The 27,433-nt window shown below is 33.8% G+C and overlaps 4 protein-coding genes, 1 long non-coding RNA gene and 1 pseudogene across 7 annotated transcripts in view; 3 read left to right on the forward strand and 3 right to left on the reverse strand.

Annotated features, from left to right (window-relative positions):
- Positions 1-10: 10 nt before the first annotated feature.
- LOC126917965 (40S ribosomal protein S6-like) lies at positions 11-27,233 on the reverse strand. Of its 2 annotated transcripts, none has more exons than XM_050725461.1 (5): positions 27,108-27,233; positions 2,259-2,463; positions 2,048-2,193; positions 434-634; positions 11-332 (listed from the first exon to the last, which is right to left on the reverse strand). In XM_050725461.1, exons 1-5 carry the CDS (start codon positions 27,111-27,113, stop codon positions 135-137), a joined length of 756 nt encoding a protein of 251 aa, XP_050581418.1. In that variant the 5' UTR covers positions 27,114-27,233; the 3' UTR covers positions 11-134. The 2 variants fall into 2 exon arrangements, with proteins under 2 accessions (XP_050581418.1, XP_050581417.1); XM_050725460.1 differs by lacking the exon at positions 27,108-27,233 and adding an exon at positions 5,315-5,464.
- LOC126917964 (importin-11-like) lies at positions 5,965-7,424 on the forward strand. Its single transcript, XM_050725459.1, has 6 exons — positions 5,965-6,095; positions 6,187-6,313; positions 6,517-6,617; positions 6,708-6,821; positions 6,903-7,309; positions 7,393-7,424. The coding sequence occupies exons 2-6, from the start codon at positions 6,191-6,193 to the stop codon at positions 7,407-7,409; spliced, it is 762 nt and encodes a 253-aa protein (XP_050581416.1). The 5' UTR covers positions 5,965-6,095; positions 6,187-6,190; the 3' UTR covers positions 7,410-7,424.
- The window catches only part of LOC126917975 (uncharacterized), an 88,790-nt pseudogene continuing 69,724 nt past the window's right edge, over positions 8,368-27,433 (forward strand).
- The window catches only part of LOC126917971 (furin-like protease 2), a 66,504-nt gene continuing 57,479 nt past the window's right edge, over positions 18,409-27,433 (reverse strand). For both annotated transcript variants that reach the window (XM_050725469.1, XM_050725470.1), the window contains exons 2-4: positions 19,630-19,829; positions 18,917-19,198; positions 18,409-18,649 (exon numbers count right to left, since the gene is read on the reverse strand). In XM_050725469.1, the coding sequence (XP_050581426.1) occupies positions 18,420-18,649; positions 18,917-19,187 (501 nt within the window). In that variant the 5' untranslated portion in view covers positions 19,188-19,198; positions 19,630-19,829 and the 3' untranslated portion in view covers positions 18,409-18,419. The remainder of the gene's footprint in view (positions 18,650-18,916; positions 19,199-19,629; positions 19,830-27,433) is intronic.
- LOC126917978 (uncharacterized) lies at positions 21,001-21,627 on the forward strand. The gene is made up of 2 exons (XR_007711154.1): positions 21,001-21,361; positions 21,433-21,627. It is a non-coding gene; the product is annotated as an uncharacterized LOC126917978 (long non-coding RNA).
- LOC126917969 (40S ribosomal protein S6-like) lies at positions 21,804-26,926 on the reverse strand. Its single transcript, XM_050725466.1, has 5 exons — positions 26,815-26,926; positions 24,052-24,256; positions 23,841-23,986; positions 22,227-22,427; positions 21,804-22,125 (listed from the first exon to the last, which is right to left on the reverse strand). Exons 1-5 carry the CDS (start codon positions 26,815-26,817, stop codon positions 21,928-21,930), a joined length of 753 nt encoding a protein of 250 aa, XP_050581423.1. The 5' UTR covers positions 26,818-26,926; the 3' UTR covers positions 21,804-21,927.

Consider the following 27,433-nt stretch of genomic DNA (forward strand, 5'->3'; position numbering starts at 1 on the left):
AGACAAGATATTACAAAAAAAATATAAATATTTATTAGGCTTATATACAACTAATATTTAATAGGTTTATATACAACATATTTGTATAGAATTTGTTAGTTTCATATTGTATTGGACGGTATCATTGCAGTCTTTTACTTTTGAATGGCGGGTGCAGACTGACTGCACGATTTGGAATCTCGTATAGAAGCACTACGTCTTCGCTTTAGTTCTTCTTGATGTCTATTCTTAGCTTCCTTTTGCCGTTGTGCTAACAGCTTCGCATATTCTGCTGCTTGTTGCTTGCGAGCCAAGCAACGCCTCCTCTTTAGAGCCAGTCTATGCCTCTTTCTCTATATAAACATATTTTTATTTTACTATAAACTCCATACTTTTGGAAAATTTTAACTGAAACAAAACAACAATATAAATATAGATACATATATGTACAAACCTGGAGTGTAAGTGGAGTAATAAGACGTTGAATTTTAGGGGCTTTCGACCGCTGTGGTTTGCCCTCTTTTTGAATTGGTCGTTTCACAACGAATCGACGGACATCATCTTCCTTGGATAAGTTAAATAGTTTGCGAATTTTGCTCGCTCTCTTGGGTCCTAAACGGCGTGGGACTTCTTTGTCAGTTAAATCCGGGATATCCTGTAAGAATTTAATCAACTTATACATTAAATGCTTCTTAGCATTAAAAATGTTCTTTAACACGTTCACGTGGGCGCTGCTATTTGTATTTCTCGCCGTGGGGCAGCACTCGTATGGATTATTATTTGAAGGCCACATGCAATTTATAGATAGCTGTTATACGAGTGTGCCCTTGGTTGAAGAAAAAAACTTTGGCAGAAAAAAACATTTATTTGTGGCACTGTAAAAATAAACAAAAAATTTCTACCGCCACAGACGATACAAAAACAAAAACGGGGCCACATTGTGAGTTTTGAAAATCGTAGCAGAGTTAAATTTTTTAAATGGATTGACAAAAGACCAGTTTATATGTTTACTACTTCTAAGAATCACATGTGTACAATTATTCAAGGAAAAAATGATGAAGTAAAGTCTGATGTTTTTTTATAACGATGCAAAAAGGGGTGATGACTTATCCTATCAAATGACATCGTACTGTAGTTATTTACGGAAAACCGTTAAATGGTACAAAAAAATTATTATACAATTAATATGAGGGACTTGCCTCATAATTCCGTGGTACATATATCAAAGATAATTTAATAAAGATATTAATATTTTGCAATTTAGAGAAAAAATTATTGTTCATCTTTGACCAATAATCACCACATTGCAGAAATGGCTATTGAAAAGCAAATACCTTCACAAAATGTTCACATTTTCTCCATTCACATAAAGGATCTGTAAGAAAGTCAAGAAAAAGAAGTAAGGAACGTTATAAATGCTTATATAAAAAAAATTAGAGATTATGCCATGAAAAAAAATAAAAAAATTACGATATACTGCAATCATTGTGAGAGCCAACCAGCACTTTGTTTCAAATGCGTTTAAAAATTGCAAATAGAAATAAATAAACAATTAAGGTAAGGTAATTATAATATTGAATTGCTGTGTTTACTATCGAATTTTTGTTTTGTATGTTTATAATATTGAGATGAAATAAAATAAATCCTACTTCTTTTTCATTTAATAGACGTCAAATTTCCATTTAAATTTTCAAATATTTCAAATGGCGATTTTTTCTAGTTACTAAACGAACTACATTTTTGATGGTACGCACCATCTGATAGAACATTCAAGTGTGAGTCAAGTGTACGCTGCCTGATACGAGACTCAAGCGCGAGCCACCAGTGATACGCGCCGGCGTGAACGTGTTAATAACTTAACTCACTGATCATTACATCCACAGATATGTTGACTTTTAGTGTATCGCTTGTACACTGAGAAAAAGTGTAAATTACATAACACAGTCTCCCAAATCAAAACACGATAGTTAATCTTCCATGTTTACGATAGTATCATAAGATAATAAGACAATTCTAAGATACACCCTGAAACATGGATAATAGATAGAAAGTACAGTCAAATTAATACCTTTTCTCCTTTTTTGACAATGACGAGAGCGAGTACTGAAAGGTTGGAATCGACAATGCATCCACGAACAGATTTACGTTTACGCTCACCATCACGTCTAGGTCTGTAGCATGAATGTCCTTTTGAGAGCAATAAACGTACGCGCCCTAGTTACAGGAATTTTTAAAAAATTAAAATCAAACGAAATTAGAATAAAAAATGCTTGTGTTACCATTAGTCAGAACGCCCTGTTTCATAGGAAATCCTTGTTTATCATTGCCGCCGGAGATACGAACGACATATCCCTTCCATTCGTTACCGAGAGCATCAGCCTCTACTTCTGCGCCCATACGCTTTTCATAAAAAATTCTCAGCTTATGTTCATCGGAGATTTCAAACAGTTTTTGACATCCTGTTGCAGGATACGATACGTTCAACTAAAAAACACAAATATTATACAGCATATGCAAAGATTTATCAGCCGGTTTATTTAATGTACATAATCAAACAAAAATGTTATATATACATAGCCATATAAAGCTTTATTAAAAAGTTAAAACAAAAATTCAAAATACAAGGGGACTAGTAAGAAACTCGTTATCACTATGCTATAAAATAACAGTAGATACAGCACCTTGTAATAAGGCTTAAATTGACTTATACTTATGAAGCATTTTTTGCTTGATAATAGCCATAAAATATATTCACAAAGGTCGGCTGTTTATACTTGTAGAGTGAAACATAGGTTAAACGTCTAAGACATTTTAATGAGGTTATGCTTACTTTCATAGTATAACAATGAAAATTGTAAATCTTAATGCTCTATATGAAGAAAATTTAGCCTCTTGCCTTATGATTTAAGTTCCAATAGTCTGTGCCATAAACAACAAGATCAGTCACATGTCAAACCAATTTATGATTTGGCTGAATGTTCATGTCTTTTTGTAAATGCATGTGTAAGGCACAATTAATTTTACTTTGCAGAATGTTTGATAAATAAATACTACCAACTGATCATTGAACAAGTAAGATTTATTATCTTGAAGTCAATAATAAATCTAATAAATCAATAACATTTTTATTACAATTTCTAAAAAAACATATTTTAAATTATGAACGTCTTGATAAAATTTACAAAAATTTAATAATCTTCAATCGTGTGATATCTTTCAAAGCGTATTGGTACATGTAATGCAACTTTACATCTTTTGCACTCCCACGTTGTTTCACTACGTTTTTTATGTTTTGTGCAAACATTACAAGCTCTTGATGGCTTTGATTTCGATGGTGTTGGATCTATATGCTTGGGAAAATGACCCCAATGTTTCCCATCCAGTCTCTCTGGTAAATCTCCATTCGATAATCGTCCTTTTCGTATATATTCTGGTAATGGTACATTTTTTAGTAATGATTGGGCTATTTCAATTCTATATTCAGCATAAGTCTGTTTTTTGTGAGTATTTATTTTGTTGAATAAAATGTACGAGTTAAACAGAGCAATATCAAAGAGGTAAAAGAAAACTTTTCGGTATCCTTTCATACATTTCCTCATCACAGGGAAGCATGCTAGCATTCGGTCTTGCAGGTCAATTCCAATCATTCCTTTATTGTACTCAATGATACATTGTGGTTTCGAAGTACAATTGAATTAATTTTTTTCTGGTTCAGTAATTTCTGCTATTTTGTGTTTTGTAGAAAGAATATAAATGTCTCGTATATCCTTCCGTTTTAATGCCATTATTCCATTGCAGCTTCTCATTATATATTCACCCTTTTTTAATTTTACTTTACAAAAATCTTTTGGCATATTATTTCTGTTCCAGTGCACTGTTCCAACAACATTAGTTTTATTGTTAATTAAAGTTTCAAACAGTTTTGGAGAACAATTGTTTAAATATAAAGTATGTCCTTTATATAATATTGACTGTGATAGCTCTTTGACAACACCTTCAAATGCACTGTCACCAGAATTTATTTTATCACTACCAGTGTATATTTTAAGGTCATAGCAATAACCTGATTTTGACTCACATAATTTATAAAATTTTATACCAAATCTTACCCCTTCTGATGGATTAAATTGTTTATAGGATAAGCGTCCCTTATATTTCATCAATGATTCATTGATAGTAATGTTCTCTTGCATTGTATATACTTCTTTAAATCTTTGATTCAAAAAGTTTATCACAGGTTTTATTTTACATAATTTATCTGTATTGTTAGCCAAATTGTTATCTGCAAAATGCAAACATTTAGTTATTTGCAGAAATCTTTTGAACGGCATTGTTTTTCAGAAAATTGGAGTTTCTATAACTGCTTTCTTAGACCAATTCATTTGAATTGTTGGTTTTTTAACTTCAGCCATTATTATACATAGTGCAAAACATATTTTGATTTCACCACAGTCTATAGGAAACCAAGTTTTATCTATTTTTAGTCTTTTATTTTCATTGTTCATTATTTGGTTTGCGTATCGATTCGTCTCCATGACAATATTTTCCCAAAATATATTATCAAATATTATATTAAAAAAGTCTAATTCTTTTTTGTTTTCACCTAACTGACTCAAAATTGCCACTTTTATGCCAGGAATTTCTGTATAGTTCCAGATTTTTGGATCATTAGTTTCTTCTTTCCAAATCCATAGCTCTGATTGTTGATGATTACTGTGGTCTTCATCGTTGGTATCATCTTCAATAATCAGTCGCTTACAACGTTTTCGTACAGGAAGTGAAATATCACTACTGTCACTATCACTATTTAAAATATCTATCAAATCACTTTTTGCAATGTTAGCTGAATTTACAATATCCCCAACAACGCTTAATATTCTTTTTGAAGTCATTTTTGAGAATAAATTTCTAATATTTTTCAAGAAAACATATTTGCATATCCGAATGCGGCCAAGAAAATTAGTAAGTATTTGTCGCGTGTAGCCCCAAGAACGTACCACGTTTCTCACACGTATTATTTACTTTTGGTCCGAATGACTTACCATGTCTCTCACACGTGTTATTTATATTTGGCCCGATCGACGTACCATATCTCTCACACGATATTGTAGGATAAGGGGTTAAGTATTCTACGTTTGGATATGACTTGCTTCATGCTACTTATGCCGAAGATAAATAAAATAAGTCTTATTTTAACATTGGTTAGGTATACAGATAAACGAATGTTTCATAAATTATATATATCTAAAATTGCTTATAGCATTTCAATATATAAATTTTTATAGTAACTGTTTGTAATAATTGTTAGATTTTGAAATTATTATTGGATACGTACCTTCATTGTGAGAAGTATCAAGCAATGCAGCGAGCTATAAACAGAAAGACCGTATATCGCACAAGCGGACACTGAATGCGTAGTAGAGTGCGTGCACCGGATATCCGGTTTAAGTCCAATGAAATTTTAAAGTGAAAATAGCAATAAACAAACTCCTTATAAATCTGTAAACAAATCATATCAATACTTATGTTTTCATAGAAATTATAGCTTAAATTTTTAGTAGTAAATTAATTCATCAACGAATTACATTTCTCTGACAAACAGATGTGAAGAAAATTAATAACATTTCTTTCAAATATTTAAAATCACTAATGTATATGTACATATTTTATTATATAGAAAATATATAAATGCAAGAAGAAACATTATTGTTTCTTTATCTTTAAAAGATAAGTAAATATTGAAACATATTCTATCAACAGTATTATTTATACTGTTGTCTATTAGAAAGAACTAGTTTTTAGTTCTGGGATAGCTCTTTGGAAATATTAGAATTTTTGCTTAAATACATGAGTAAATAACATTATCATAATAGGTTGATCATACCTTATACGATATATGAATAATGGATAAATAAATCTAGACAAGAATCGCGTTTTACGAGTAATAAGGTGGTTTACACTATAACAATAACTGTCATTTTGTAGAAAGAGACGAAAGCAGGAGGGGGGCAGCGTTCTGAAATGCCGACTTGCGGGCGTGTGTGACATTTTGATGTAGAGTGTCTTTGATGATTTTCGTCATGTATTGATTTAATACATAGATATTTCCGAAAAAAGTTAAGTTTAGTCGATCTTTTCAGAGGAAAACAAATAACAATGAGCTATTTGAATTTAATGTAAAACATTGAATATATTAATTTTTTGTAGGAAGATGGATGTCGCAGTGATAGAAGTCCTTCAACAAGCGGGTAGTCAGGATCCCACTATTTTGAAACCAGCTGAACAAACTCTAAAACAATGGGAAACTGAAAGGGGATTCTACACTGCGTTATATGTAAGTTGCATGAATAAATGTAAAATAAATTTGATTAGATTGTAAGGAGGCAAAAATTTATTCCTGATCATTTTTATTTTAACTAGCATATATAAGCATATACTATTTGCTTATGTATGTAAGATTATTTTAGGTTATTTATTTTCATTACTAACGAAAGTCTAATTATTATATTGAGAGTAAAATATTAATAATTATTTCAGAATGTGTTTTCTAATCATTCCTTGAGTATCAATATTAGATGGATGGCTATTTTATGTTTCAAAAATGGTGTTGATAAATATTGGAGAAAGAATGCTCCAAAGTAAGTATTCTTTAACGCAATCAAATTTGGCTAATAGTATTAACATCTTAATGTAAATTAATAATTAAATAACATGCATTATTACTACAGTGGAATTGCAGATGACGAAAAGGAATTTCTTAGACAACGTTTAATAGTAAACTTTGAAGAACCTGTAAATCAGTTAGCTATCCAATTGGCAGCTCTCATTGCTAAAATTGCAAGGTAATTGATATTGATTAAATAATTTGTGTTTATTTTTCTCTCTGATTCATAAAATAAGTTAAACGAAATAATGTTGTGCAGATATGATTGGCCTAGAGAATGGCGCTCATTAATTCCAACCTTATTGGATGTTATAAGAGGACAAAATCCTTTGGCCCAGCATCGGGCACTGTTAATATTACATCATGTTGTTAAGTGTTTAGCCTCTAAACGTTTAGTTCCTGACAGACGACTCTTCCAAGAATTAACCAGTAGTGTGTTCAGTTTTATTCTGAATGTGTGGAATACTTACACAGAATCTTTTCTTATAATGGCATCAAATGGAGCAGACACAAATCAGATACAGGAAGCTTTGGAAAAAGCGTTACTTCTATTGAGAATTCTTAGAACACTTATTGTAAATGGGTTTAATAAGCCTTCAGAATCCCATGATGCTATGTCATTCTTAGAAATTGTCTTTGAACGTGCAAGAACTTGTCTTGAATGTCGTTAGTATATTTCTCCTCTGATACTACCCATAATATCAGTTATATATTTGTCTCTCTTAATAATGATTTTTATATAATTCTAGGAAAGACATTAATTTGAAGAGGTATACAGATGGAAGTATGCGATAAATTTATAATTCATTTAACTAAAGTATTAATAGGAGTATTAGAAATGCATCCATTTTGCTATGTAGAACTAATACCAACATCATTAGAATTTTCTGTTTTTTATTGTTTCACTGAAGCTGGTCAAGCCATAGCTTTTGAAAGATTTGTTATACAGTGTTTAAATTTAATGAAAGGCATTTTATTATCTACATACTATAAACCAGCTAAAGTTCTCAAAGGTATATATGATGGATAATGGTATTTTGTAAATTTATGGGTGTGATTTATTAAGCTTGAAAATTTGTTAATACAGATACGAAAAATCCTTTAACGTTGAGAGCAAATCAATTGAGACAAGAATTTTTTACACTTGAAACATTAGCAGAAATTTGTTCAAGGCTGGTAACACATTATTTTCTTTTAACACCTGCTGAATTGGAATTATGGGATACAGATCCAGAAAGTTTTGGTAAATATTTGTATATATATATATAAACATTATACGTACATATATATATATATATATATATATATGTATGTACAATGTTTTATATTTTTTATTTATACTGTTTTCAGTTGTCGATGATGGCGGTGAATCATGGAAATATAGCTTAAGGGTAAATATTTTATAGCCAACTATTTACAAATATTTATAAATGAATTATAATTGTAAAATTATACATTTTTATTTACTTTATAATTAATATTTTATTTTCTTTAGCCTTGTACGGAGTGTCTGTTTGTAGTAATTTTCCATCATTTTGGAGAAGTTCTTGTACCAGTTTTAGTTGAATTAATGCAAAGACATCATCAACCAGTTGACCCGAATAATTTGCATGCTATTCTAGTAAAAGATGCAGTATATAATGCAGTTGGTTTGGCTGCATTTGATTTATACGATAAGGTAAGAACAAAATATCACAAAAAAATCAGTGTAAATAGTCAGTCATCCAGTTTATCACGCTTCTATTTACTAGGTAAATTTTGATCAATGGTTTTCAACTACCTTAAAAGAAGAGTTGAAAATTCGAAGTAACAATTATAGGATTATTAGAAGACGAGTATGTTGGCTTATTGGGCGCTGGACAAGTAAGTAAAGTGCAGCTTTTTAAACAAGTAGGATTTATTATGTAATAATCTTGTATTGTAATAAAATTGCAGCTGTTAAGTTAAGTACAGAGTTAAGACCAGAATTATACAAACTTATGGTTGAAGTTTTGAGTCCTGAAGAAGATCTGGGTGTTCGCTTAGCAGCAAGCGATGCTTTAAAACTTGCGATAGATGATTTTCAATTTAATCCGGAAGAATTCTCGCCATATTTAGAACCAGCATTCTCTTTATTATTTTCGCTCCTAAAAGAAGTAAAAGAATGTGATACCAAGGTATGTATGTATATACTGTTATATGTTACTTTTAAAATATTGTTGTAGTTCGCAAAAACATATTTTAAATAATTTTCAGATGTATGTGTTATACGTGTTATCATTTATGATTGAACGTGCTGGTAGTGAAATAAACCCACTTGTTGGAGCCCTCAGTTCATATTTGCCAGCACTTTGGCAAGAATGTGAAGAACATAATATGCTAAGATGTGCTATAATTTCAACACTAGTACATCTGGAAAAGGTACATCTTTTTTATATTGTTTAATGAATTAAACTATATTAATATAAATCAAATTATTAATTTTGATATTGATAAATCAAATATATAATTCAATGATTTTATTGAAAATTTTAAATAATAGATAATATTTGAATTATTTTTTAGGCTTTAGGTTCTGAAAGCGTCCTTATAGAACCACTAGTAGTAGGTGTTATTGCATTAAGTTGTGACGTCAATCAAAATTGTCACGTTTATTTGTTAGAAGATGGCTTGCGATTATGGTTAGCTTTACTGCAAAATGCAGCTGCGCCAACATTGGCTATAATGGAACTGGCTAAAAATTTGCCTGCTGTATTAGGTTAGTAAATAATTCTATTTGACTATGATTCTTATAAACATGCAGAAAACTTGATAATCTTTATATTTTTCAGAAAAATCATTTGAACATTTAAAATTATGTTTGTATATAGTTCAAGCATATGTAATATTAAGTCCCCAAAAATTTTTAAGTCAAAGAGGAGCGATTATAATCGAAACACTTAGGTCACTTTTAGGAGATTTGAACACGGAAGGAGTTGTAATGATAATGACAGTGTTTGAAATATGTTTATGTGCTTCACCTCGGCAAGGTGCCGAACTTATTAAACCTGTTTTGATAACTATATTTGAGTGAGTATAGTTGCTTCAATATGTTATAACAAGTTATACACATTAATATTTATTTGAATTTTGATCGAAATATGTATAAGGAAGAAGAAGTTACGATGACGATGACTATGTATTTATCTATCGTGGCAACACAACGTTATACGATATGTCGTAACAGTATATAACGTTATACGATATATCGTAATACTATATAACATTATACGTTATATCGTAATAGTATAGGGTTATACGTTATGTCGTAATAATATATAACGTTATGCGTTGTAACGGTATACTACATAACGTTATACGTTATATAGTAATATTATATAACGTTATATCGTAATATTATAATAACGTTATATCGTAATGGTATATAACGTTATACGTTATATCGTAATGCTATACAGCGTTATACGTTGTATCGTAATACTATATAACGTTATACGATACATCGTAATAGATATGTAACGTTATACGTTGTAACGGTATACTACATAACGTTATACTTTATATCGTAATACTATACAACGTTATACGTTATGTCGTAATAGTATATAACGTTATACGTTATATCGTAATACTATATAACGCTAAACGTTATATCGTAATACTATATAACGTTATACGTTGCAACGGTATACTACATAACGTTATACGTTATATCGTATTGTTATATAACGTCATACGTTATATCGTATTACTATATAACATTATACGTTGTAGCGGTATACTACATAACGTTATACGTTACGTCGTAATACTATATAACGTTATACGTTGTAGCGATATACTACATAACGTTATACGTTATATCGTAATACTATAGAACGTTAAACGTTATATCGTAATACTATATAACTTTATGCGTTGTAACGGTATACTACATAACGTTATACGTTATATCATATTGTTATATAACGTCATACGTTATATCGTAATACTATGTAACGTTATACGTTGTAACGATATACTAACGGTTTTAACGACATACATATCGTTATACTTTATATCGTAATACTATACAACGTTATACGTTATATCCTAATACTATACAACGTTATACGTTATATCCTAATACTATACAACGTTATACGTTATATCGTAATACTATAGAACGTTGTACGTTATATCGTAATACTACAGAACGTTATACGTTATATCGTTATACTATAGAACGTTATACTTTATATCGTAATACTATACAACGTAAAACGTTATATCGTAATAGTATATAACGTTGCACGTTATATCGAAATACAATACAACGTTATACGTTATATCGTAATACTATATAACGTTATACGTTGTAACGGTATACTACATAACGTTATGCTTTATATCGTAATACTATATGGCGTTATACGTTATATCGTAACAGTATATAACGTTATACGTTATATCGTAATAGTATATAACGTTATACGTTATATCGTAATACTATACAACGTCATAAGTTATATCGTAATACTGTATAATGTTATACATTATATCTTAATGGTGTATAACGTTATACGTTTTAACATAATGCTATATAACCTTATACGTTATATCGTGATAGTATATAGCTTTATCCGTTATATCTTAATACTATATAACGTTATATCGTATTAGTATATAACGTTATACGTTATATCATAATATTACATAACTCTTAACGTTATATCGTCATAGAATGTAGCGTTATACGTTATATCGTAATAGTATATAACGTTATACGATATGTCGTAATAGTATATAACGTTATACGTTATATCGCAGTAATATATATAGTTATACGTTATGTCGTAATACTATATAACGTTATACGTTATATCGTAGCAGTATATAACGTTATACGTTCTAACGGTATACTACATAACGTTATACGTTATATCGTAATAGTACATAACGTTATACGTTTTATCGTAATAGTATATAACGTTATACGTTATATCGTAATATTATAGGGTTATACGTTATATCGTAATAGTACATAACGTTATACGTTATATCGTAATAGTGTATAACGTTATACGTTATATCGTAATTTAATATGACGTTATACGTTATATCGTAATATAATATAACGTTATACGTTATAACATAATGCTATATAACGTTATATGTTATATCGTAATACTATATAGCGTTATACGTTATATCGTAATACTATATAGCGTTATACGTTGTAACGGTATACTACATAACGTTATACGTTATATCGTAATAGTATATAACGTTATACGTTATATCGTAATAGTATATAACGTTATACGTTATATCGTAATATTATAGGGTTATACGTTATATCGTAATAGTACATAACGTTATACGTTATATCGTAATACTATATAACGTTATACGTTATATCTTAATAGTGTATAACGTTATACGTTATATCGTAATACTATGCAACGTTATACGTTATATCGTAATAGTATATAACGTTATATGTTCTAACGGTATATTACATAACGTTAAACGTTATATCGTAATATTATATAACGTTATATCGTAATAGTATATAACGTTATACGTTATATCGAAATACTATACAACGTTATAAGTTATATCGTAATACTTTATAATGTTATACGTTGTAGCGGTATAATACATAACGGTATACTTTATATCGTAATACTACATAACGTTTTACGTTATATCGTAATAGTATATAACGTTAGACGTTATGTCGTAATAGTATATAACGTTATACGTTCTAACGGTATACTACATAACGTTATACGTTATATCGTAATAGTATATAACGTTATACGTTATATCGTAATACTATGCAACGTTATACGTTATATCGTAATAGTATATAACGTTATATGTTCTAACGGTATATTACATAACGTTGAACGTTATATCGTAATATTATATAACGTTATATCGTAATAGTATATAACGTTATACGTTATATCGTAATACTATATAACGTTATACGTTGCAACGGTATACTACATAACGTTATACGTTATATCGTAATAGTATATAACGTTATATCGTAATAGTATATAACGTTATACGTTATATCGTAGTAGTATATAGCGGTATACGTTATGTCGTAATACTATATAACGTTATACGTTGTAACGGTATACTACATAAGGTTATACGTTATGTCGTAATAGTATATAACGTTATACGTTATGTCATAATAGTATATAACATTATACGTTATATCGTAATACTATACAACGTTATACGTTATATCGTAATAGTATATAACGTTATATGTTCTAACGGTACACTACATAACGTTAAACGTTATATCGTAATATTATATAACGTTATATCGTAATAGTATATAACGTTATACGTTATATCGTAGTAGTATATAGCGGTATACGTTATGTCGTAATACTATATAACGTTATACGTTGTAACGGTATACTACATAAGGTTATACGTTATGTCGTAATAGTATATAACGTTATACGTTATATCCTAATACTGTATAACGTTATACGTCATATAATAATACTATACAACGTTATACGTTATGTCGTAATACTATGCAACGTTATACGTTATGTCGTAATACTATATAACTTTGTACCATATAATGTTGTACTACATTACGTTATGCGTTATATCGTAATAGTATTTGACGTTATACGTTATAACGTTCTACTACATAACGTTATACCTTATAACGTTATGCTACATAATGTTATACGTTTTATCGTAGTTGTATTTTCGATCTATCGCGGGGAGACGCGATCGTTAGATTACGCGTCAACGGGAGTCGTAAATTCCCGTTACGATTAGAATATTCGACACCTCGAATCGTTCGAGCCCCGTATTTCGGTTAGGATAATCGGGGTAGTTGTTGCTGTATAACACTGGGTGTCACAGTGTTATAATAATGTATATTTCCAACACTTTATACAATCACACAAAGTAATAACGCCGTTGATTAAGATACAGGTAACGAAGAGAAGATTTATTCTTAGGTGAGAGAAGCAGAGCTATAGGAGCTCTAGGCGCTTGAGAGCTGTAGGAGCTGTCGGACTTCTGGATACTGTGAGAGCCGTAGGAGACTCTATGCCTTGTAGGCACTTTGAGAGTTGTAGGAAACTCTGAGAGATATAGGAACGGTGAGAGTTATAGGGATTGCAGGAACTCTAGGCACCGTGAGAGACGATCTAACTCTGAGAGATATAGGAACGGTGAGAGTTGTAGGAACACACTGTGAGAGGTTTTTTTTTTATTTATTAGAATATTTACAATCAATTCTCGTTGAGAATTTTCAGTAACTTAGTTTGGCGTGATACAATGACATGGTTTATAGTAGTTTTATATTGTTGGTTCTAGTAGAAACTAAGGATTTAATCTTGAGGGTATTTTCTTTTTAGTCTGCGGATCTGGTCCGTCGTGTCCAGTAGTTGGGTGACTAGTGGGTTGTGGTGGTTGTTGACTCTTGTGTTATATCTGCTTCTGGACTTGTGTATTTCATCTTTGACTGTAGGTATCTTGAGGTCACGGTGGATTGTTTCGTTGGTAACATACCAGGGTGCATTTAATAGGGATCTTAGCGTTTTCGATTGGAAGCGTTAGAGTATTTCAATGTTGGAGTTACTTGCTGTTCCCCATAGTTGGATTCCGTAGGTCCAGACAGGTTTTATTACGGCCTTGTAGAGGGTTATTTTGTTCTGTATGTTTAGTTTAGAGCGTCGGCCCGTGAGCCAATAGAATTTTCTCAGTTTTTCCTTTAGTTGCTTTGTTTTTTCCGAGATATGTTTTTTCCAAGTTAGCCTCCTGTTCAGGGTCATGCCCAGGTATCTTACGGAGTCCTTGCTTGGGATTATTGTGTTGTTAATGGTGACCTGGGGGCAGGTTTGTTTTCGGAGCGTGAAGGTTACATGGGAGGGTTTTTTTTCGTTTATTTTAAAACCCCATTTTTGGAACCACTTTTCCATGGAGTCGAGACTTCGCTGGAGAGTGGATGAGGCAATTGCCGGGTCTGCGTGGGTAGCTAATAGTGCTGTGTCGTCGGCAAATGTTGCTATTGTTACCTCGTTTGATATGGGTAAGTTGGCAGTGTAGATGGAGAATAGTAGGGGTCCGAGGACACTACCTTGTGGTATGCCGGATTCTATTGGGAATGTTGCGGAAGTGGCGCCTAGGCATTTAACTATGAATTGTCTGTTGGTTAGGTAGGATTTTAAGATGGAGTAGTATGGGTGGGGTAGGATCTTTTTAAGCTTGTATAGTAGCCCTTCATGCCATACTTTGTCGAATGCCTGTTGGATGTCTAGGAATACCGCTGAGCAGTATTTTTTCTTTTCAAGGGTTTGGCTGATCATGTGGGTTATGCGGTGGATTTGCTCTACTGTTGAGTGTTGTTTTCGGAAGCCGAATTGGTGATCTGGGAGTGTTTTCAATTCTTCTAGGAGTGGAAGGAGACGATTCGTGAGCATCCTCTCGAATAGTTTAGACAGAGTAGGTAAAAGACTGATTGGGCGATAGGAGCTGGTTTCATATATTGGTTTACCGGGTTTAGGGATGAGGGTGATCAGTGAGATTTTCCACGCCTTAGGAAAGTGTTCAAGGCGGAGGATAGCGTTAAAGATTGATGCCATGAGTGCAATCCCTTTTATGGGAAGTTCCTTGATTGCTTTATTTCCTATTAGATCGTGACCTACTGCTTTCTTGGGGTTTAGGCGACTGATTGCTTCTATGATCTCTGCAGAAGTGAAGGGTTCAATAGGAGGGGACATTTGGAAGGGAGTGTGCAGGTATTCGGTAACGTCCGCAGCAGCTATGGAGGAATGGGGTTTGAATACTTCAGACAAGTGTTTGGCAAATAGGTTGGCTTTTTCTATGGGGCTACGCGCCCATACACCTTGCGGGCGGCGGATTGGAGGTATTATTTGTGGGGGGCGCGTGAGTTTCTTGGAGGCCTTCCATAGTGAGTAGTTGGAGTCGGCTGTGGGGGACAAGCTGGCGAGATATTTGTGAAAACAGTCATTATTGTAGTTTTTTATGGTTTTGGATAGTTTTCTAGTTGCGTTGTTTAGTTTGCGTTTGTCCTCCGATGTTCTATGGGTCTGCCATATTCTTCTTAGTCTACGTTTTTCTGCTATTTTTTTTAATATATACTGGGGATATTCGTGTTTGCTGATGGACGTTTTTGCCGGTGTGGAGAAGCGAATAGCGTTTATTATGCTCGTGTTTAGGTATTCCGTGGCTGCTTCGATTTCTTCATTGGTTTTTAGTGAAGTTGAGGCTGAAGTTGTGTGGGTAAAGACTTCTCTAAAGAGCTGCCAGTTGGTGTGTTGGTTATGAATGGAGCCATTAAGTGTATTCTCGGTGATAGTTGAACTGACTGTTACTATCACGGGGGAATGATCAGAGGAGAGATCCGCCGAGGAATTGATTTGGACGTGTCTTGACGAGATATTTTTAGTTATGAGGAAATCAAGGAGATCGGGTATTTTGTTTGTGTCGGTGGGCCAGTATTTGGGTTCGTATGTGGTAAGGTAGTTGAGGTTGTTGGTTATTATGCTGTTGAGGAAGTTTTTGCCTCTTACTGTAACCAGTCTGCTGCCCCATTGGGTGTGTTTGGCGTTGTAGTCTCCTCCAGCTATGAATCTATTGCCCAGGGTGTCCAGGAAGTTGTCAAAGTCTTCTTTGGCGATGGAGTGTCTGGGAGGGCAGTATACAGCTGAAGTGGTGATTGTGCCATAACAGTCTTCCATTGCAACATTTGTTGCTTGGAGGTAGTCTTTCTGGAATGGTGGAAGTTCGTAGTGCTTAATGTTTGATTTGATTATGATTCCGGTGCCGCCGTGGGCCTTTCCGCTGGGGTGCTGGGTGTGGTAGAAGTTGTAGCCGTGTATTTTGAGGTAGTTTTTGTCGGTGAAGTGGGTTTCGGATATGAGCATCACGTCTATTTGCTGTTGTTTTAAGAATAGTTCTAGTTCAAATTTGTGCTGAGCTAGACCGTTGGCGTTCCACAGAGCTATTCGCATTGGTTTTATTTTGCTTCTGTGCGTATGAATTTGTCCATGAAGAGTGTGAGAATTGACAGCAAGTTGTTAATTTGCTCAGATTGCTTCTCGATAAGTTTTTCGAGTCTGGTGAAGTTATCTGTGTTTTGTGGGGTGGGAGCACTATTTTTTGTGTGTTCACTGTGGGTTTTCGAGTTGTTTACGTTTCCTTGTGTTGCCTGCGCATAGGATACTGATGGTGTGGTGAGTTTTTGGGGTCTTGGTTCCTGTATGGTAATCTCCTTGGTTCTCTGTTTTGGATACTTGATATTATGTAGCGTTTTATAGGCTGAGCATCCTTTGTAGTTCGCAGGATGCTCTCCTTGACAGTGGATGCACTTAGCGGGGGTTTCAGGGGATTTAGTGCATTGGTCATTGGGGTGATTACCTGCACATTTTACGCACCGGAAGTTATAATTGCAGTATTTCTGCGTGTGGCCGTACCTTTGGCACCTTTTACATTGTACTATTTCTTTCTTTACAAGAGGTGGCTCGAACTTAACTATGGAGTTCATCAGCCGGTTGACGTTGTAGATTTCTTTGTTATTTGCTTTTTGTTTTAAATCTACGAAGAATGGCGATAGGGGATTTTTTGTGACTCTATGTCTAATGTTGCTGATGTTGGTTACCTCGTGGCCAAGTGTTTGAATTTCGAACTTTAGTTCGTCTAGATCGACTGAGTGGTGGATATTACGTAGCACCACACGAAAGGGTCTTTCTTGTTTGAGCTGATATGTGTGGAATTTTGCGTTCAAAGTTTTTAGCAACTTAGTTAACTTTCTATAGGCGTCTGGGTGGGTCGGCAGAACTTTCACGTGGTTGTTGTTAATTTTTAACTTGTAGTCCTCTTTGCTGATATCTTTTTCAATGGTCCTTATCATTGACTGTATGTCGATTACGTCGTCAATGAATATTGGCGGGGGAGGGGGAATTCTTTGGGTATGGAGATTATTTACCGTTTCGGTTGTATTCATGGAGTCTTCCGTAGTCTCCAGTATTGAGAATCTATTGAAGGTGGTCACCTGGCTGGCTGGTGGTTTAGCTTGACTCATATTCACATTTGTCTTGCTTGGTTCCAGCTTGCGTTTTTTTGAGTGATGGTCGTTTACCAGGAGAGATGTGTTGCCCCCTTGCCACAGGGGAGGAAAAACGGCGGTGTTATGATTTAGCTCCGGAGAGCCTGTTTGGAATGTTAGAGCCATCATCGAGCTAGTTAATTCAGTATGAAAGAACTAGTCGAGAGGCTGTTAACCCTTAGCTAGGTTTGTTGGATTCGCTTTCGACAGATGGGCGTCACGTGGAGTTTTGTGAACTTCACAGGGCACTGGACACACGTCTGCACGTTTCGGCACTCAGCAGCAACTGGATGGTCACGTGCTGTTTTGTGAACTTCGCAGGGCACTGGACACAGGTCTGCACGCTTCGGCACTCACCAGCGAACTGCCTACAAATTGAAGAGCATATTTATAATTTCGGTTCTTTGATGGCAAAACGGATAATAATATTTTAAATGTAAGATTGAAATCGTATATTAATTTGTTTTCGATTTTTGTTTGTTCTCCAATACAGCAAGAGCTGTTTTTATAACGTATTTTTAAGAACTATAAAATAGCATATGATTAATACTTTAGATGCTTTTTCATAATTGATTGGTTTAGAGGATCAATTTAATGGAAAGGCATTTGGTCAAGAATTAAGAATGAAAATAATATAATAGATAGATTGGTCGTATAAAGAGATAGATTTGAACTTTCGCATAACATAAATCAGGTACATACCTGAAGAGCGACGAATATGGTAGCGAACAGAGCAACAGATATGAGACAAATGGCGACAGCTATAGTCGTAGTCGCTCTTATCGCCAGCGAAGCCGAATCGTTTTTATCGGTCGTTCTTTCGTAGTTTGCATACACTTCAGAAATAGCTGTGTCAGCCGAGGCAAATTCTGTTCCTGGCACTCTTCTTTTACCAGCTGGTGAGCTGTTCCTGCAGCCACCTGTATTAACGTTTAGAAAAACATTGATTAACGCTGATTAAATCCATATTGAGCGAAATAAAATTCTGTAAAACAATCCAAAATTGAATTTGATTTTTTACTAATTCCTTACCACAATTGTACTAGGCTATTATTAATATTGTAGTGCGTACATTCATGGAATTTTTTTCTGATTTCGAAATTATATTCATGAATTTAAACCTTAGAAAATTTATGTTCTCAAGTTATTTAATATTCCTCAGTCCAATAATGACTAATTTCTCTTACCAGTTTCCGGATCACAAAGACAGCACTCTTCAGCCAGCGCCCCCTTCTCGTTACCCATGCAGCAAGGAACGCACTGATTGTTCAACTTATCCAGATGCAATGGTGGCGAACACGCCGTGTAACTAAATTTTCCTGGACCAGTACATCTTCCACAATCGGGAAGGCAATTTTTACAGAACTGCGTCAGGGGATCGTAGTATTGCGCTCCAAGACATTCCATGCAGAGGCCACCCTTTAGCATCGAATGGGGTGGGTAAGAAGTACATTCCATCGGCCCTTCTCCTGTAATGCATTCACGCGTTAATCTTTCTTTCACACAGACACACTTATATGAGATATACTACTGCTCATAAATATGCAGACATTTTAACTGATTTATGATGATACATAGTACACGTACATTGGTAAAGTACATAAATTAATGAGAAATGAATGGCTAAAGATAATATCCAACTATAGAATACAGTATTTATATAACAGTTAACAATTTTTAACTTATAAAAACTTCTTAAAAGATTCACTTTTAAGTGCAGTTTAAAAATTACGATAAAAATTGATATACTTTTCTTAATTTTTGCTTTTTATCAATTTTCATGAAAATTTACATATATAAATTTCAATTGTTTAATACACAAAATTAACCGTGATATCTCATGAGAATTTTTTTGTCATGTTTGAAAAAACCGAAACACGCTGGTATTTCTCTTATATACCTTTGCAAGTACGACAGTAATGGTGACACTTCTGGCAGCCGAAGTTAGATTTGAAGAATCCTTCGGGACACTCCGAATGACACTCGCCCGCTGCTAGTTGCCAACCACGAGGGCAGATCACGCATTGATCTCTTCTGGGTCCGGAACACGTTTTACACGACAGGTAGCATTTCGCGCACTGACCTCGATCGCTGTAATATCTGCGTTGAAACAAGATCTTTCGTTTCATGCATTTATCGACGTTCGTGTTATATAAGATCGTAGAAGTTTTTAGAATTTTAGATTTCTCTGTAAGGAAGGGGTTGAAATATTTCAAGTTCTATGATAATTTAGTAAAAACGTTTTAGGTTTGATAGAAGATCATCTCTCAGTTGCTAATTCCTTATCCAAAAACTAATATATAACAAAATAAAAACTCAACGAATATACCAGAAACGAAAGGTAAAAGAAAACAGGAAAAATATTTGATTTTTCTAAAACAAACTTACCCCTGAGCACAAGAGGACCTGCACTCTCCACTCTGGAGCTGCAATCCATCTTGACAAGCAGTGCAGTTCAGTCGAGACACGCACGTTTTGCAGGTATGCAAGGTACGCAAACGGGTCTAGAGGGCTGCGCCATTGAATAATAACCATCGTCGCACTGATACACATAGCGTTTCCCTTGAAGGAGCAGCGATGTTTGACAGGAGACACAATGATCTTCACCAGGTCCAGCGCAAGTTTTACATGAAGTATGGCACTGCTTGCAGTGGCCATTTTCGTAATATTCCGATGTATCACAACGATCACGATGTTCAGGAGCGCAGAGGCTTTCTTCGTTCAAGCTCCAGCCTTCATCGCAACTTGTGCAGGTTGACATGGAGCAGGTAACACATCCGGGTGGACATGGAATGCATTCGCGACGCTTTTTGTCCGCTCCATAACCCGCTGGACAAGACGCTCGACATGATCCTGGGATTTATAAAATTCATTTGAAATTAAAGCTTAAATTGTACCGTTGAGTTATAGCTGACTATAATGTTAGGTAGAATTGTGGTGGCACTCGACAAGCCAAATATCACCACTCGACACTAACTAGTGTCGGACAACGGCAGCGCAGTGGTTAGCGCTTTAGGTTACGAACGTTTGGAACCGGGGTTCGAATCCCGACGACCGGAGTCCGATTTTTCTTCCACGCACCAAATAACGGAGGAAAAATCAGCAGTACCCCAGCTGTGACATCTACGGCTCCTAGCGACAATTACTCCGGACGAGGCCCAACAACTACAACTATCACGGACAACAAATACCACCTCAAACTGGTGACCCCGACGTGACCGACAGCGAAACAGAGGTATGACCGTGATAGCACTACCGAGAGACTTCCATCATCGCGAATCTAAGACTGTGCAAGCTGGACTTACCGCTACAACGAACACGGAACGGCCCTTCCATCTTCAGCAAACCTGGACACCTCACCTCCGATCGACGCGCAAAGCAGGTGACAGAATACGAGACGATGACCAAGCCAAGAGTGATGTAGCCATCGCAAAGTTCATGGGCATCACCACCAGCCCGTCATACTAAAGAGAGGAACAGAGTCCTACGACCCTACCCACCGTACAGAGGAACGCCCTGCACCGTACCGAGAGGTATCCATAACCATATCGAAGACATCGCGCAACATCTGCAAGGATAGGACAACAATCGGCTGACGCTTTACCACATTAAGATCTATAATGTTATCTCTGGTAAGGGGGTATTGTAGCGGCACTCGACAACAAATACCGCTACTCGACACTAACTAAGCAACTAACTCTAGGTTTCGAACGTTCGGGACCCGGGTTCGATTCCCGGCGCCCGTGATCCTATTTTTCTTCCACGCATCAAAATGGAAGAATAATTAGCAGTATCCCAGCAGCGACATCTACAGCCGGCAATTACTACTATCACGGACAACATATACCACCTCTACAATACTAATTAAGAATAATATTAAAATAACCATTGATGTTGATGATGAACTCTATAATTCCACCTTAATCATTTCAGAAACTTTAAAAATTACTAATTGCTTAAAATGATAAGCTTCTACCTTACGTATATGCTGTATAAATTTAGACGAGTATAATAGTGTATATATGAACATTACGAATATGGAACATGTAAGTGATATTACAAAAAGACAAGATATTACAAAAAAAATATAAATATTTATTAGGCTTATATACAACTAATATTTAATAGGTTTATATACAACATATTTGTATACAATTTGTTAGTTTCATATTGTATTGGACGGTATCATTGCAGTCTTTTACTTTTGAATGGCGGGTGCAGACTGACTGCACGATTTGGAATCTCGTATAGAAGCACTACGTCTTCGCTTTAGTTCTTCTTGATGTCTATTCTTAGCTTCCTTTTGCCGTTGTGCTAACAGCTTCGCATATTCTGCTGCTTGTTGCTTGCGAGCCAAGCAACGCCTCCTCTTTAGAGCCAGTCTATGCCTCTTTCTCTATATAAACATATTTTTATTTTACTATAAACTCCATACTTTTGGAAAATTTTAACTGAAACAAAACAACAATATAAATATAGATACATATATGTACAAACCTGGAGTGTAAGTGGAGTAATAAGACGTTGAATTTTAGGGGCTTTCGACCGCTGTGGTTTGCCCTCTTTTTGAATTGGTCGTTTCACAACGAATCGACGGACATCATCTTCCTTGGATAAGTTAAATAGTTTGCGAATTTTGCTCGCTCTCTTGGGTCCTAAACGGCGTGGGACTTCTTTGTCAGTTAAATCCGGGATATCCTGTAAGAATTTAATCAACTTATACATTAAATGCTTCTTAGCATTAAAAATGTTCTTTAACACGTTCACGTGGGCGCTGCTATTTGTATTTCTCGCCGTGGGGCAGCACTCGTATGGATTATTATTTGAAGGCCACATGCAATTTATAGATAGCTGTTATACGAGTGTGCCCTTGGTTGAAGAAAAAAACTTTGGCAGAAAAAAACATTTATTTGTGGCACTGTAAAAATAAACAAAAAATTTCTACCGCCACAGACGATACAAAAACAAAAACGGGGCCACATTGTGAGTTTTGAAAATCGTAGCAGAGTTAAATTTTTTAAATGGATTGACAAAAGACCAGTTTATATGTTTACTACTTCTAAGAATCACATGTGTACAATTATTCAAGGAAAAAATGATGAAGTAAAGTCTGATGTTTTTTTATAACGATGCAAAAAGGGGTGATGACTTATCCTATCAAATGACATCGTACTGTAGTTATTTACGGAAAACCGTTAAATGGTACAAAAAAATTATTATACAATTAATATGAGGGACTTGCCTCATAATTCCGTGGTACATATATCAAAGATAATTTAATAAAGATATTAATATTTTGCAATTTAGAGAAAAAATTATTGTTCATCTTTGACCAATAATCACCACATTGCAGAAATGGCTATTGAAAAGCAAATACCTTCACAAAATGTTCACATTTTCTCCATTCACATAAAGGATCTGTAAGAAAGTCAAGAAAAAGAAGTAAGGAACGTTATAAATGCTTATATAAAAAAAATTAGAGATTATGCCATGAAAAAAAATAAAAAAATTACGATATACTGCAATCATTGTGAGAGCCAACCAGCACTTTGTTTCAAATGCGTTTAAAAATTGCAAATAGAAATAAATAAACAATTAAGGTAAGGTAATTATAATATTGAATTGCTGTGTTTACTATCGAATTTTTGTTTTGTATGTTTATAATATTGAGATGAAATAAAATAAATCCTACTTCTTTTTCATTTAATAGACGTCAAATTTCCATTTAAATTTTCAAATATTTCAAATGGCGATTTTTTCTAGTTACTAAACGAACTACATTTTTGATGGTACGCACCATCTGATAGAACATTCAAGTGTGAGTCAAGTGTACGCTGCCTGATACGAGACTCAAGCGCGAGCCACCGGTGATACGCGCCGGCGTGAACGTGTTAATAACTTAACTCACTGATCATTACATCCACAGATATGTTGACTTTTAGTGTATCGCTTGTACACTGAGAAAAAGTGTAAATTACATAACACAGTCTCCCAAATCAAAACACGATAGTTAATCTTCCATGTTTACGATAGTATCATAAGATAATAAGACAATTCTAAGATACACCCTGAAACATGGATAATAGATAGAAAGTACAGTCAAATTAATACCTTTTCTCCTTTTTTGACAATGACGAGAGCGAGTACTGAAAGGTTGGAATCGACAATGCATCCACGAACAGATTTACGTTTACGCTCACCATCACGTCTAGGTCTGTAGCATGAATGTCCTTTTGAGAGCAATAAACGTACGCGCCCTAGTTACAGGAATTTTTAAAAAATTAAAATCAAACGAAATTAGAATAAAAAATGCTTGTGTTACCATTAGTCAGAACGCCCTGTTTCATAGGAAATCCTTGTTTATCATTGCCGCCGGAGATACGAACGACATATCCCTTCCATTCGTTACCGAGAGCATCAGCCTCTACTTCTGCGCCCATACGCTTTTCATAAAAAATTCTCAGCTTATGTTCATCGGAGATTTCAAACAGTTTTTGACATCCTGTTGCAGGATACGATACGTTCAACTAAAAAACACAAATATTATACAGCATATGCAAAGATTTATCAGCCGGTTTATTTAATGTACATAATCAAACAAAAATGTTATATATACATAGCCATATAAAGCTTTATTAAAAAGTTAAAACAAAAATTCAAAATACAAGGGGACTAGTAAGAAACTCGTTATCACTATGCTATAAAATAACAGTAGATACAGCACCTTGTAATAAGGCTTAAATTGACTTATACTTATGAAGCATTTTTTGCTTGATAATAGCCATAAAATATATTCACAAAGGTCGGCTGTTTATACTTGTAGAGTGAAACATAGGTTAAACGTCTAAGACATTTTAATGAGGTTATGCTTACTTTCATAGTATAATAATGAAAATTGTAAATCTTAATGCTCTATATGAAGAAAATTTAGCCTTTTGCCTTATGATTTAAGTTCCAATAGTCTGTGCCATAAACAACAAGATCAGTCACATGTCAAACCAATTTATGATTTGGCTGAATGTTCATGTCTTTTTGTAAATGCATGTGTAAGGCACAATTAATTTTACTTTGCAGAATGTTTGATAAATAAATACTACCAACTGATCATTGAACAAGTAAGATTTATTATCTTGAAGTCAATAATAAATCTAATAAATCAATAACATTTTTATTACAATTTCTAAAAAAACATATTTTAAATTATGAACGTCTTGATAAAATTTACAAAAATTTAATAATCTTCAATCGTGTGATATCTTTCAAAGCGTATTGGTACATGTAATGCAACTTTACATCTTTTGCACTCCCACGTTGTTTCACTACGTTTTTTATGTTTTGTGCAAACATTACAAGCTCTTGATGGCTTTGATTTCGATGGTGTTGGATCTATATGCTTGGGAAAATGACCCCAATGTTTCCCATCCAGTCTCTCTGGTAAATCTCCATTCGATAATCGTCTTTTTCGTATATATTCTGGTAATGGTACATTTTTTAGTAATGATTGGGCTATTTCAATTCTATATTCAGCATAAGTCTGTTTTTTGTGAGTATTTATTTTGTTGAATAAAATGTACGAGTTAAACAGAGCAATATCAAAGAGGTAAAAGAAAACTTTTCGGTATCCTTTCATACATTTCCTCATCACAGGGAAGCATGCTAGCATTCGGTCTTGCAGGTCAATTCCAATCATTCCTTTATTGTACTCAATGATACATTGTGGTTTCGAAGTACAATTGAATTAATTTTTTTCTGGTTCAGTAATTTCTGCTATTTTGTGTTTTGTAGAAAGAATATAAATGTCTCGTATATCCTTCCGTTTTAATGCCATTATTCCATTGCAGCTTCTCATTATATATTCACCCTTTTTTAATTTTACTTTACAAAAATCTTTTGGCATATTATTTCTGTTCCACTGCACTGTTCCAACAACATTAGTTTTATTGTTAATTAAAGTTTCAAACAGTTTTGGAGAACAATTGTTTAAATATAAAGTATGTCCTTTATATAATATTGACTGTGATAGCTCTTTGACAACACCTTCAAATGCACTGTCACCAGAATTTATTTTATCACTACCAGTGTATATTTTAAGGTCATAGCAATAACCTGATTTTGACTCACATAATTTATAAAATTTTATACCAAATCTTACCCCTTCTGATGGATTAAATTGTTTATAGGATAAGCGTCCCTTATATTTCATCAATGATTCATTGATAGTAATGTTCTCTTGCATTGTATATACTTCTTTAAATCTTTGATTCAAAAAGTTTATCACAGGTTTTATTTTACATAATTTATCTGTATTGTTAGCCAAATTGTTATCTGCAAAATGCAAACATTTAGTTATTTGCAGAAATCTTTTGAACGGCATTGTTTTTCAGAAAATTGGAGTTTCTATAACTGCTTTCTTAGACCAATTCATTTGAATTGTTGGTTTTTTAACTTCAGCCATTATTATACATAGTGCAAAACATATTTTGATTTCACCACAGTCTATAGGAAACCAAGTTTTATCTATTTTTAGTCTTTTATTTTCATTGTTCATTATTTGGTTTGCGTATCGATTCGTCTCCATGACAATATTTTCCCAAAATATATTATCAAATATTATATTAAAAAAGTCTAATTCTTTTTTGTTTTCACCTAACTGACTCAAAATTGCCACTTTTATGCCAGGAATTTCTGTATAGTTCCAGATTTTTGGATCATTAGTTTCTTCTTTCCAAATCCATAGCTCTGATTGTTGATGATTACTGTGGTCTTCATCGTTGGTATCATCTTCAATAATCAGTCGCTTACAACGTTTTCGTACAGGAAGTGAAATATCACTACTGTCACTATCACTATTTAAAATATCTATCAAATCACTTTTTGCAATGTTAGCTGAATTTACAATATCCCCAACAACGCTTAATATTCTTTTTGAAGTCATTTTTGAGAATAAATTTCTAATATTTTTCAAGAAAACATATTTGCATATCCGAATGCGGCCAAGAAAATTAGTAAGTATTTGTCGCGTGTAGCCCCAAGAACGTACCACGTTTCTCACACGTATTATTTACTTTTGGTCCGAATGACTTACCATGTCTCTCACACGTGTTATTTATATTTGGCCCGATCGACGTACCATATCTCTCACACGATATTGTAGGATAAGGGGTTAAGTATTCTACGTTTGGATATGACTTGCTTCATGCTACTTATGCCGAAGATAAATAAAATAAGTCTTATTTTAACATTGGTTAGGTATACAGATAAACGAATGTTTCATAAATTATATATATCTAAAATTGCTTATAGCATTTCAATATATAAATTTTTATAGTAACTGTTTGTAATAATTGTTAGATTTTGAAATTATTATTGGATACGTACCTTCATTGTGAGAAGTATCAAGCAATGCAGCGAGCTATAAACAGAAAGACCGTATATCGCACAAGCGGACACTGAATGCGTAGTAGAGTGCGTGCACCGGATATCCGGTTTAAGTCCAATGAAATTTTAAAGTGAAAATAGCAATAAACAAACTCCTTATAAATCTGTAAACAAATCATATCAATACTTATGTTTTCATAGAAATTATAGCTTAAATTTTTAGTAGTAAATTAATTCATCAACGAATTACATTTCTCTGACAAACAGATGTGAAGAAAATTAATAACATTTCTTTCAAATATTTAAAATCACTAATGTATATGTAC

The sequence above is a fragment of the Bombus affinis genome, chromosome 6 (genome assembly GCF_024516045.1).
Source record: "Bombus affinis isolate iyBomAffi1 chromosome 6, iyBomAffi1.2, whole genome shotgun sequence".
Taxonomy (NCBI): Eukaryota; Metazoa; Arthropoda; class Insecta; order Hymenoptera; family Apidae; genus Bombus; species Bombus affinis.

Coding starts and splice junctions, on each gene's coding strand:
- LOC126917964 (XM_050725459.1), top strand. CDS start 6,191: ATGGATGTCGCAGTGATAGAAGTCCTTCAACAAGCGGGTAGTCAGGAT. Junction 6,314..6,516: donor GATTCTACACTGCGTTATAT/GTAAGTTGCATG, acceptor TAATTATTTCAG/AATGTGTTTTCTAATCATTC. Junction 6,618..6,707: donor TGGAGAAAGAATGCTCCAAA/GTAAGTATTCTT, acceptor TTATTACTACAG/TGGAATTGCAGATGACGAAA.
- LOC126917965 (XM_050725461.1), bottom strand. Junction 635..2,047: donor TTGTCAAAAAAGGAGAAAAG/GTATTAATTTGA, acceptor AAATTCTTACAG/GATATCCCGGATTTAACTGA. Junction 333..433: donor TTACTCCACTTACACTCCAG/GTTTGTACATAT, acceptor ATGTTTATATAG/AGAAAGAGGCATAGACTGGC.
- LOC126917969 (XM_050725466.1), bottom strand. Junction 23,987..24,051: donor ACAGGGCGTTCTGACTAATG/GTAACACAAGCA, acceptor TCCTGTAACTAG/GGCGCGTACGTTTATTGCTC. Junction 22,126..22,226: donor TTACTCCACTTACACTCCAG/GTTTGTACATAT, acceptor ATGTTTATATAG/AGAAAGAGGCATAGACTGGC.